General features: G+C 37.9%; 1 protein-coding gene across 8 annotated transcripts in view; it reads right to left on the bottom strand.

Annotated features, from left to right (window-relative positions):
* Nucleotides 1-13,160, bottom strand: part of diaph2 (diaphanous-related formin 2) — a 378,860-nt gene that overhangs the window by 123,853 nt on the left and 241,847 nt on the right. For all 8 annotated transcript variants that reach the window (XM_085428909.1, XM_085428893.1, XM_085428885.1 and 5 more), the window contains one exon: nt 11,758-11,887. In XM_085428909.1, the coding sequence (XP_085285035.1) occupies nt 11,758-11,887 (130 nt within the window). The remainder of the gene's footprint in view (nt 1-11,757; nt 11,888-13,160) is intronic.

A 13,160-nucleotide genomic window follows, 5' to 3' on the forward strand; every position in this document is an offset into this window, starting at 1 on the left:
AACTGCTACATGGAGACCGAAATCTCTGAGGAGTACAGAATATTGTAACATTTATCTGAGCGGTACTGGAGCATTCCCTACATACTTGAAGGTCCACATACTAGTGCAATTAGTAAATGGTTATGACCAAGGGCTATCTTGCAAACAAACACTGCCTCACCCCTAAAAATGATGTTGTGGTACATAAATACTATGAAGGCCTGCAGTCCTTAACATATATATATATGTAAATGAAACAGAGATCTGCAAAAGCAGTAAACTATATTTTCTATTAAAAATCATGTACATTTTTTGAGGAAAAAATATGTCATTATAACAATAATTGTGCAATATTATCTGCTCAGATATTAAATTATTGCAATTATGTTACGATTATTTTCATCTTAAGGAAAGAATGGTTCTTGCTGTGTTAGTATAGAAAAATCTAGTTTTTTTTAAATGGAGCTTCCTTGTTCACCTCAGCTACTGGAACACTCCCAGCATTGAAAATGGTCTACTGCGACAGCCTGAATTTCTAGACTGGCAAAAAGCATTATTCTCATTCCTGGTCTCATTGTCAGCTCTCATTGAATTCTCCTGCCACAGACTGAAGCCTGATGCTAAGCAGGGCTGCTGGCCTCCCTGCATGTGTCTATCTCTGTCTACAGTCAAACTCACTGGCCAAAGTGGTGATGTAAGAAATCAGAGGTGGAGGGAAAGGGAGATGGACAGAAAAAATAAAAAGAACAAAAAAAATGAAGAAAGAGAATAGTTGTTTTGCTCTTACAATGAACTACTCATCCACCATGAAGTGAGCACAGAAAAAACGAAAACTCTCTAGAGCTCATCACTCATCCTGTGCTGGTGGAGCTAGACAGGTCTGTTTCCTGTTCCTAATATTCTTCATGACAGACTGTCCATTTACACTGCTGGCCTCGCTGATCCTCCTCTATTACTTTCAGGTCCAGGGAAGGGTATACTTTCAGCAACAAGTAAGAAAATTGTTTCCATTTCTAGTCATGGTGGCTGTTAAGATGACTACTGGTCAAGTGTACTTGATATTGGTATCGGTGTGCATCACATGTTTAAATCAACAATGTGCATTTACGGGACAGACTTGACTGGGGGAAAGAAGGGGAGAAAGAAAGAGGGAAAGAGAAACAGCTGAGAAGAGGGACGGGGGAGAAGGGCAAAAGACAAAAACCAACAGAACGGGCAGAGAAAAAAAAATGCATATATCAATCACCTGGATCACCTGCTGAGAAAGAAAAAAGAAAGCAAGCAGAAGAGAACAAGAGTAATAGAATAAACAGCATCACAATGATATATGGGAATATGACAGTAAATACTAAATATTAAACATTATTGTGCAGCACATAAGATCAACAGAACACAGTGTGCTTTGAGGTAGGAGCCAAAAAGGGTGTAGTTTGTGGGTGTGATCACCCGTGTGTACACCTGTGAGCATGGACGCGCTTGTTTTTTGTTTTTTAAAAGGTTCCTTCATGTAATGATCTGCTAGAGGGTGTGGGGGGGCCACAGCCCCGTCCTCCAGGGCGTGAAGCAGGTGTGGAGGAGATCAAAACTCCAGACATCCAGAGGCCCCCAGAACACAAGAGACCAAGGAAGACCAACAGAGGGGCAGCTGCGCCACTGTCCCGGAAAGAGCTGAGGAGAGTCCCAGATGAGGGCTCACTCAGCAGCCGCGGAGCAGAAGCCAGGGGGAGTTGCAGTGTCTGTCCCGTATTCAGTAAGTGAAAATAAAATAAACAATAAAAGGTGAATCAAATGGACCATTACGGCAAGGCTGGGATGGTCAATTTGGTAAAGTAAATCCGTTGGGCATCTTTCTTTGCCTTTAGACAACAATTCTGATGGCAAAAGAGCCAAACGGGACAGGCCAAAAAAAAAACAAAAAAAAAAAACAATGTGCATTTAGTGTTTACAATGCAGCAAACTATCTTTTTTTTTTTTACAATTATCATAGCATAAAGTTGATGGCTAAGGTTGCAAATAATGAAAGCATTCCTGCTATGGTATTTAAAAAATACACTATTTATGTCTAGTTTAAAGCAACTTTCAGGACTCCCAAGGCTGTAATTATTTGTATAGCACTAGGGCTGCCACGATTAGTCGAATAGTCACGATTACGTCGACTATCAAAATCGTCGACGACTGATTTAATAGTCGACGCGTCGTTTGAAGCTTTGTAAGATCACAAAAGACGCAGGAATAAGTAGCAGGATTTAAGAGTGTAATAATGGACTGAAACAGAAGATGGCAGCACTGCATGTACAAGGATGCCAGCTGCCGTTAAACCCCGAAGAAGAAGAAGCAGCTGTGTCCCAGAATTCATAGCGCAGCCCAGCTCAGTTTACAACAATGGCGGCAGCTAGTTAGTTTTAATGTTACTCTTATTAATCTTTCTGGGTCACAAAATAAACGTTTAACATATTTTCAGGCGAGAATGTAGCTGTGTAAACCTCAAATATCTGCTCAGTTTATCAAGACACCACATATTTTCAAAAGCGCTCCGACGTTTTCGGAGACGTCTGTTACCCACTAGCTCGATAGCGAGCCGGGGGCTAGGCTAACTAGAGCCGTGAGAACACCGGACTCCCGGCAAATTGTTTTCAAACCCACCGCCGTCTTTCGCTACTCAGGTTAAACATGATATATGAGTCATTTAGATAACTTAACAATGTTGTTGTTTGGCTTTTTTCAGTATTTTATTTGTTCCTGAGTAAATCGGTTTGGCTGAGATTAAAGTTATAGTTTTTACACAGCTGAATAAACGTCAAGCAGACAGCTGATTATCAGAAGTGTGAGATGCTCGAGAATTTACTCCGGTGTGCTGTTATATTTTAGATAGCAAGGAGTTTATTAAACTCCACCGAAACAATCTGCAAATTTCATTCAAATTTAATAAACTATCATCTTGTCTTTATTTTTAGTTAGCACAGACCTTAAACACTTAAAGCTGTCAGCTAATGATAGTTATATAAGAGCAGATGCTGCTGGTGCAATAAGCTGTACTTTTACGTTCAATGGATGATGATCTGATTAGTCGACTAATCGCAAAAATAATCGGTGACTAGTCGACTATCAAAATAATCGTTTGTGGCAGCCCTATATAGCACTAAAGAATATTTATTCTAGAGATGGACCGATCCGATATTACGTATCGGTCCGATACTGACCTAAATTACTGGATCGGATATCGGAGAAAAATAAAAAATGTAATCCGATCCATTAAATATCACGAAAGCACCTCACAAAACTTGCAACACGCCGTAACTCACCTCAGAACGTTAGCACGTCGGAGCAGTATGCATCACGTGATAGAGCGGCTGTGGCATGCGGGACCTGTCGGTGGTCTGGATAGCATTTGGAGCTTCGCTAGCAACCCGGCATTTCATCTCCGACAAAGTTATCCCCAAGAGAAGTAAAGCAAGTGTGTAAGTCCATCTCTGAATGTTTGTAAAGCATTCCTGCGTTAAGCTTACCAAACGATATATGGAGCGACTGCCTCTTCTCGCTGCTACTTCAATCATGAAACTGCTTAATGATCAGCTGATCGGCTTTTCTGTCGCGAGTCCGTCTCTCTGGTTTGTTTTTGGCCCACTTTGCACCAGAAAGAGGAAACCAGCGGCTGAACAACAGCAGCACGTTTAAGCTTGATCAGCTGTTGTTAGAATGTATTTAATATTACTTTCTACTCCAGGATCTTTTTCTAGTAGCTGACGCTGGTAACTGTGCAGGGGCGGATCTAGCAAAGTTTAGCCAGGGGGGCCGATAGGGCATGAACAGGGAAAAGGGGGCACAAAGACATACTTTTCTTTCTTATTCTCATTTAAAATGTCGAGCTTTTAATAAATAATTATCCGAATCTTACACCCAAAGTTTTAATTTGATGTAAAATGAATAGAAGTCCATTACTGTATATAGTAACTATTAAGTCTAATATACCCTAGTAAGCTATAGTACTTTTTACTTTGGGAAGGTACCATCTGTGCAGTCTGCAATTTTGTTGAAGAAAGATGTTGAATCTATTTAATATTTCTTGAAAAATAATTGATTTCTGTGCATTTTTTTTTCCACACTGCATCAAATTAAAGTTGATTACGTCGATTAAGCATCATGAGGTGGAGCGTGAGGGGTGGTTCCCTATTTTTTATTAATTTATTTTTGTTGTTGCTGGGAGTTGGAACCCTATTAGTTAGGTTGCTTAATATTTACGCTAAGTACTCTTTAAAATACCAGAATAGGGAGGATGGTGTAGGTTGAAGTTTATTAGATTGATCAGTATTGCTGAACTATGAAATTTTTTTTTTTTGCATACAGGTATAACAGAATAGCTTTAGTGTAGTTGTTGTTTTAAACTTGAGTATAAACTTATACAAAATGCAGCAAGATATTAAAAAAAAACAGTTTTGTTGATTTAAAAAACACTATATCGGATTCATATCGGTATCGGCAGATATCCAAATTTATGATATCGGTATCGGTATCGGACATAAAAAAGTGGTATCGTGCCATCTCTAATTTATTCAATAATAAAATCACCTCTTTTTAAATAGTTCTTAAACAACATTTCTTCAAGTCATATTTCAAAATGAAAAAAGGTTGTCGATTAGCTAATGTGTGTTTTGGTTCTAAATAGGTTTTCAGCATTTAAGTCTGATGGGAGATTTACTAAGAAGCAAACGAAAAATGTGACTCGAGTAAGTCATCTTGGTGTGCACAATTTTTCTACCAGCTCTGCGTGTCAGGAGTAGGCCACTTCCTCTCCTTTTTTCCTTGTAGACAGCATCAGTGAGCTGAAATCTTCAGTGTTTCTATAGATGTTCAAAGGGGTTTAAAACCACCCTTTGATTAGGATTTATAAGTACAAAGACAAAGCCAGTCTACTGTTGTCTCAGGTGTGCACTCTAGGTCAATGTACCACTGGTAGGTGAATCTCCATCAAGGACCGAGGTTATGTTCCTTAGAGATCAGGTGCTTCTACCTTCAAAGTTTCCAAAGTCATGACCAGCTTCTCTACAGCCGGAGGCATCCCAAAGGAATTCAGCTCTTGTGGACAGTTTACCAAAGCTTGTAAATTAAAATGATATTCTTTGTAAAACAACTGTATAAATCACATTAATTACATGTTAAAATAGATATTAAAAAGTTTCTTCAGATTTGCCACTTTATAAATTACAACAGCGAGCCCCATACTACACCCTATTAACTCCCATGATTAAAAGGCAAATGGAAATCCCATTGAGAATATTAATATGCACCTAAGTCAGATTGTCATTCAATTACTTTTAAGCAAGAATGAAAAGTGTGCCTACAAATCTACAAAGGAAGATTTAACTGTCTGTGAAATAGATTACTGTTGTTGTTTTTCACTGCTTGGGGTGGCCCAAGACTCATCCAACCTAGTATTACCTGGAGACCTTTAGTAGTTTCTAACATTTTCAGAGGTTATGTACTTATTAGCATGTGAATCTGCCATGTCCATAAAAATACTGATAACGATCTTATATAACACTGAGGTGTTGTATGAGAGCAATAATAAGCACAAATCTGCACCTTTATAGTCTAAATAAAGAACAAAAAGTGCCTAAAATACAAGTGAAAATTTGCCAAATGACCCATTTCATTTTAGTTCCATTTGATGAATATTATTAGAATATAATTATATTGTGCTAATCAAATTAATATTGCCCTGAAATCCTATCTGAGTGTGAGTATAACACAGTCTTTCCTTATCCAATGCAAATGCACCACACAAAACAGAAAAAAAGTAGAACTGATGACAAAACTGGGGAATGCCTCTTTGGTGCTGAATAAGGTACCCACAAGGGAAACAGACCTGATAACAAATGAAGCTCTAAAACCAGGTAAATAGGTCTATGTTTCTTACACAGGAGTACTATCGCTTTAACAGCAAGTGATCTGTCTGTCTGTCTGTCTGTCTGCATGAGTCAACTTGGGTTTCTAATAACGAAAAGCAAGTCTCTTGGCCAAAAAGAGAAATAAATAAGCTTTTTGTCTATTGCAGCAGTACTTATTTGATTTGAATAATGTCTATTCTTCACATTCCCCAAGTTTCTGCAGCTGACTTCAGTAAGATACCCTCCCATCCCTGGACTGGCAAGGGGGGAATATCTTCTCAACCCAATGATTCTATGCAACTGCACAAAAACTAAAAGACAAATGATCCTTTCTGTGTCCCACCATATCGAGAAAGGCATTTTGTCTACGTAATACAGAGCCAAGTACTGCTCTGAGTTTAAATGGGAAATGGGCACTGCTTTATTATGCTGCAGTGCCTTGAAATGAATGTGGATAATAGATATATTCACAGCGGTATTAATATCCTCAGAGTTCATCTTTTTTTTTCTCCCCTCATTCTCCATTTTCCCTCTCACAGGCTCCAAAGTACTTTGCCCTTGGCTATGCCTTATACTAAATAGATTTATGAGAACATTTGTGTCATATTTCCTCTTTTCCCGGATTGTCAAGACAGATTGTCAGTGCACCACTGATTGAGTGGAATCACCACACAGACTTAGTTCCCATTGTCAGGCACCACATATTCATCTCTGGGGGAATTTAACAAGGCAAATTGGCCAATGACACTTCTCTCCAGCCATTGCCACTCCTGTTAAGATGGGGTCAGGGGTATGAAAATAATAGACTCTATCGCTACATTTCAAATGATTAGAGTTTCAACACTCAATAATATATTTATAAATGAAAGGATATACAGTTTATACACAGAACGACTATCTAGCCTCAGTATTGCCCACAGTGCATCATCCTAGAAAAAGATTTGCCTAGAATGCTGCTTTATGTCGAAGAACAAGCCAGGACTCCACTGTGTGTGCTGGGCAGCTGAATTATTAATAAAGCTGCTGAAATTTTGAGCATTTACATTGTTTGAGTAAAAAACCTTGCAGCCACAACATACACTTTCCACAGCTCATACAGCTAACTACTGTAGGATTATTATCAAAGGGGCAACCTAAAACAAACTATTAACCAAATGCACACAAATATAACTGTTAAATGAAAGTAAATGTAGTACAGTTAAAGTAAAGGTTTACCAAAATCAGCAGCCAAGTCACTTTATTTGATGTTTTTTGTAATGCACATTAATGGTTTGCCTATCCTGTTCCACAGTCTACTGCAATACTGCAACAGTTCCCATTAATTACTTAGTTTGAGCATTCAATTAATCAGTCCGTATGATGGCGTGCTGAATTATTAATGCCTGCAGGAAATACTACCAAACGTTGTGCAAAAATGGCAGCATCATTAGTTTGCCATCCTATTTGACTAGAATAATATTGAAAGAATAGTCTGAAAATAAAATCATACAAATCTATTTGAATTAGTCTCACTCTTGTGTACTGTACATTGTTTGTGTCAGTCTGTGCAAATCTAAACAAACAAGTTAATTATAGTCATGTTATAACAGATTATGAATCAACAATATGAAGTCCTCTGGACATGTAATTTCTCAAAAAGTAGAACTTTCTTGGCTGTTTTCAAATGAATCACAGTGGCTTTATCAATATTCTGCCAAAGGCTGGTGCTTTGTCCCGTACTGAAATCTTTTTAGTCAAAATACATTTAAAATGTTTGATTCTGAAAGAATTATCAAAAATAATTATGGTGACCACGGAGGAGAAAATGTAGTATTGCACTATTAAATGTTGTGCACGCCATTACGATTGTGCTTATATTTTGTTTGTTTTAAGCGCTTCCTCTCACAGCAAGAATATAATGGATTGTGCAGTAGAAGTGAAAAGTAGAAGTGTGGTGAGACTTATTTAAATGAAAAATATGTAACAGTATTCCCCTGTGTTATTCCCACTAACAGGGTCCGCATATATGAAAGTAATGAACTGAACAGTTAATTTCACACAAAGTGCAGAAGGTATATACAAAGTGTTTCGTGCATGTTTACATCTAAGACTATGTAAGGGCTCTCTGGGAATCATATTATCAGTGCACAAAAACATTTCAGTATAACTCTGATTGCATGTTTTAGGCTGTTGTCATGCTGCAGAATGAATTTGTGCCTGGCCGGATGTGTCCTTGATGGTACTGTGTGATGGATAAGAATTTGCCTGTGAGCTTAGGATTTACAAGACCAGTAAAAGTTCTATCGTGCAAAGAATCTCACAGTTGCCTGCAGACATGCTTTATTTTGGAGCCCTCAAGTCCTTCAGCAGACAAACTGCCAAATATTTTGCATTTTGGCTCATCATTCCAGAACATTTTTAGGGAGGGCATTTTTTCTGTATCGTAGTTCTTGCGTTTTCAAAAATAGGTGCAACAGTAACTGAGGAATTGCTCTTCTGGCCACAAATCCTCCCTAAAGGGTCCTTTTGAGCAGACTTCTCTGAACTGTAGGCAAGTATACCAGGGTCTCACTGATTTCTGCCAATTCTGAGCTGATGGAGCTGCTGGGTCTCTTCCATTTTTGAAGGGAAGTCAGCTTGACTTTTGTCTGCTGCACTCAAGTTTCAGTGGCAAACCACTGCGTTTCCAGTCCTTACCCTAGCCTGTTTTTTGTGCCTCTGCAGAGCAGCTTAGATAGCCCATTTGGAAACACTTGTTTTGCTACAAGACATCTGCCAGAAAGAGTTTGCTGATGACCACCATGTGGCTTGTGTTATGCTCACTCTTGCCATGGTCTAAAGGTGTCTCTTTCCACCGTGACAATCTCATATTTGAGTATAACCCATTTACAAATTGCACCGTTCATTAGCACTTGCCTGCTGTAACTGCTTAATTATCTCCTGTGACGTCCCCAGCCCGTCTCGTCTCTCTCTGTGTCTAGTCAGTCTGAGTGCGCTTGTCACTTCCTGTTTTATTTTGACAGACTCTCGTCTCATGTGCATTGTGTTCAGTTTCGCTTCCCTCTTGTTACTGATTTATTCCTCCTGTTGTCCCAGCTGCCTCCACTTCCCTGATTACCCTATTGTGTGTATATTGTCCCAGTCTCCCCTTGCCTTTGGCCAGATTGTCAGTTCTACCTCCATCGTTCTCGTCCATGTTCCATGTTCTTTGTGTTTAGTTTTGCCCAGTTTGTTGTTAGTGAAAGTCTGAGTCTCATGTTGCCTTTTTTATTTCGTTTGATTTTGTGCAGCCTTACTAAACGGCTTGCTTTCATTAAGTTTATTCTCCTAGCATCTGCATTTGGGTCCTCGTTAAAACGTGTGACACATTGTCTAAGTAGAAGTGCTGCTCCACATTCCTAATGAAAAATATAGTTAATACTGATAATTTTGCTACCATTTTGTTGTGAAGTATCCTTTTGCTGAGCAGAGAACAGTTAATTTTGAAATTACAGAAGCAAATAATTTAGCCAGTGTCATAGTTTTTTTTTTGTTATTGTTAAAGTTGAAGTGCCTGATTGTCATTTGGATAGCAGAATAAAGTAAAATGTAAAGTGTGGTACTTATTTTACTAAAAGTTCACATGTTTCATAGTAACATTTCTTTAAAACTATATGTCCACAGTGAACTGCTTAAGGTGGAAAAAGGAGGAGCCTTTCCCTCATTAAGATCTGGAACATTTGCAACTTGCTGCCTCCTTAAATAATCGTGGATTTTAATTAAAATTGACCTTTACAGAGGTAAGCTTTGAAAATAGCTGAATCCTATGAGGAATGAAGGGTCTCCATTGAGAACATTCACATGTGCTGGACTTAGTTATTGTTACCCTCTAATCTCCATTATGGTACACACATTCCTCCTAACAAGACAGCCTATAAGGTATAAAAAAGTTGAACTGCCTTTTTGGGTAACCCAAACTTTTAAAAACAAACAGACTGGACTACGACTGGCAGCGAAACGAATCGAATAAGCTGCACAGTCTGACACGATAACTCAGTGGTGTTGCGGTACTGTAATTTTTTAAAAAACCCTTTAGACTAGAGAACACTAAAGTAGCTAATCAAGGAAACAAAAACAAACTACGATTTCCTACTGACATTAGACAGGATTGACTGCCCTTACGAATGAGGCTTATTAACTGTACTTTTAAACCAGTGTATTCATTATACGTTCATGTCACACATCACTCCCTACGTCACTTTAAATCAGCCGCTCTCTAAAAGCCTCTAACAATTTACAATCAGAAATCATATGCTTGTACACCTGAGATTTACTGTAAGAAATAATAAATATATATATTTAGGAGAGGATGAAGGTCATCTGTGCAGCTCCATATTACTCTATATGAAATTACTTTATTTTGTTGGTCTGTTGTTTTAGGGTAAATGCTAATTATATTGTATAGACTTAATATGACAATTCTAACAAAGCCAAAAGGTTTCCAAAGAAACAATAACATTATTTTTTTTTCCATGGATGTTTATATCAATAAATCATTAAACAGTATGCGGTTCAAGTAATGTAACATGAAAAAGAGCTTTCAATAAATGTGAAAGTAGTTCTGATTTTATATTAAACAGTTAGATTGTACAATGTGCATTCAGATGAAATTAAGATGAATAAACCATTTTAATACATTTTCTATAGTCAGTTTGCCTAAAATGAGACCAAAACCTTGTAAAAGATCAGGAAATAGCGTCAAGCAATTAACCTTCAGGGACCTAATATGTCCCTGAGGAACATTATTAACTGTGCTCTTGTTACCATAACGGTTTAAACATTTGTGAACTTCCTCTGAAAGTAGGCAACAACAATACATTAAAATCAAACTAGTGGGTGTAAAAACTGTTAATGTCATCCAAGCCAAAAGTGCAGGTACTGTCAGCTTTAGAGCTTTTTAACCGATCAAAAGAAGAGATGTTTCAATTTTTGTGGTTTCTGAGCTTGTTATAAATTCTATAACATATATCAAATAATGCACATGTACGAATAAAAAAAACAAAGATACCATTTTGACTACGATGACCTGTAGTTACATTAGCATATTTTGTGTAAAAATGTGAACGGGAGACCGCCTGCTTGAAAATCCAGTGTAATGTACTATACGGGATGATTGATGAATGGACAGTATGTGGTGTAAGTGAGATGCCGAGTAAACCGCTTTTTGCATCCCTACTTCTTAAATAGATCCTGAAGTTTGTTTTTTTCCCAAGAGGCATTTATTTACTGGTCTCACACAACTAATTGGTTTCTCCTTGAATAATTCATTTCCATGAAATGACAAAATTGATACAATTCAAAATGTGTGCACATGGACATCTTAATATATGCAGCGGTTGAAGACTATTCAGCCCACTTACACAATGGCTGGCAGTCCCAGTCAAGTACATAATTAGTTGAATTAGATTAAATAACCAATTACGAGACTAACAAAGTAAATAAGCCTGCAGGGATTCCACCAATTGCTTGAGAATAGAATTAAAGTGGAATTAGTTTATTGACAGGCTGAATGACAGTGTGGTCAGACAAACAACTCTATTCCTGTCACAGAGACAGAGTACCGGCTGACGTCCAAGGATGAAATGTATAAGTGTCCATACAGTACTTTAATTATAGTACTTTAATTACATCATTTTAACTCAGTATGAGCTACCATAATGCTCACAAAAGTAAGAGACTATAAGAACATACACCATCGGGGATATTTTAAACTGGTTAAACTATAAAATATGTTGATATCTAGATGGTTGCAAATTCCACTCCAGTTTAAGATGTGCTGTGGTAATAGCACAGTAAAGATGTCTATAGTGGTATTAGCAAACTGGTCTGTGACTGGGAAAGTCTTGAGACATACTACACAGGCAGACAGACGTACCTTTGCTAGCGTTCTCCACATGCTCCAGTTCATCTGGAAACCTCAAAATTTCAGAGTAGCTCTCTTCACACTTCTCAGCCAGGAAATGAAGAAGTGTTGTATTCTGACTGACAGATTTAGTGTCTCGGAGCTGAAAAAGATGGAAAAAAAGATTCACAGATGTTTAGAGTCATTTACTTGAGGAAAACAATGTCCCTTCATTTTCTCAGTGAAGGTACATGTTGTCAAACCAAAGGTTTTTTTTTTAAATCCTCAATACCAGGCGCTCTTTTCACTTAAAATCAGTGACTGTTATAAGTTTTTAAGCATGGTCTTTTCCCTCATTCAGGTCTGGAACATCTGCGGCTTGATATGCCTGCTTCCTTAAATAATCATGTGAATTTTAATTAAAATTGAGTCGATGTAGGCAAGCTTTGAAAAGAGGAAAGTGTTTTTCATCACAACATTTTGGCAAAAACAAAGATTTATATCACTGAAGACTATGATAGGAATGGCCCTTTTACTTAAAAGCAGTTTTTATGTGTTCCTGTTAATATACACGAAGCATTGGCTGTCATTTTGGACCAACTGCATGGTAATAATAATGCAACTAGTAAGATGTGCTTTAGAGAAAGAGAGTGGAAGTGTGGCTAAATTAGATATAATATTATTTGCTAAAACAATATATTTCGTGGGATCAATGTGTTGTATCTCTACATTATATTTTATTGTCCATAGCCACACTGACAATGTTAAACATAATTGTTTACTCAGAAACACAAGAGGGATTTCTCTGGGGGCTGTTGCTGTACATTCAACAAAATTAGTTCCTAACAAGCCAAACGCCCAAATTTTGGAGAACTCCAACTCACACTGATTACAATACATAGGGAGAAGGTAAAATAAATGAGACCCCCCAAAATGTGCAACCAATTACTGAAGACTAAACCGAAACAGATAATAATACACATATGCATGTACAGTATATACACAAATAATAACCCCACTCCCCTGAGAATAAATCGCTGGAGCAGGAAAGTTTGAACAAAAGTAAAAGTACTGCATTTGCCACGTGTGTGTGAGTCTGTTCATAAGCTGAAGCTTGGATTCTTCACATCAGTGCATAGAGAACTTGTTCCATATTCATTGCCCACTGTGATTGCTATGCTGTTTGAATGGCATGCTGGGAAAGCTAATTAGCACAGCCCACCTCAGTGTACTCATACTGATAATATCCATCCTGTAAACAGCCTGCAGCTGGACATGGAAACACGTGTGCTCATGCGCACACATGTAGGGAAAAGAACAGGCAAAGAGACGCTGTCACACATCAGCTCAAAAACACACACACTGTTGTCATTAGAAGAGGATCAATCATCGTTTCGCTAATCACAACTGAATTTCATGGAAATTTAATTGGTTTA

This window comes from Rhamphochromis longiceps, linkage group LG2, assembly GCF_057381845.1.
Source record: "Rhamphochromis longiceps isolate RC_006_pf linkage group LG2, R_longiceps_female_GT1.1, whole genome shotgun sequence".
Lineage (NCBI taxonomy): Eukaryota > Metazoa > Chordata > Actinopteri > Cichliformes > Cichlidae > Rhamphochromis > Rhamphochromis longiceps.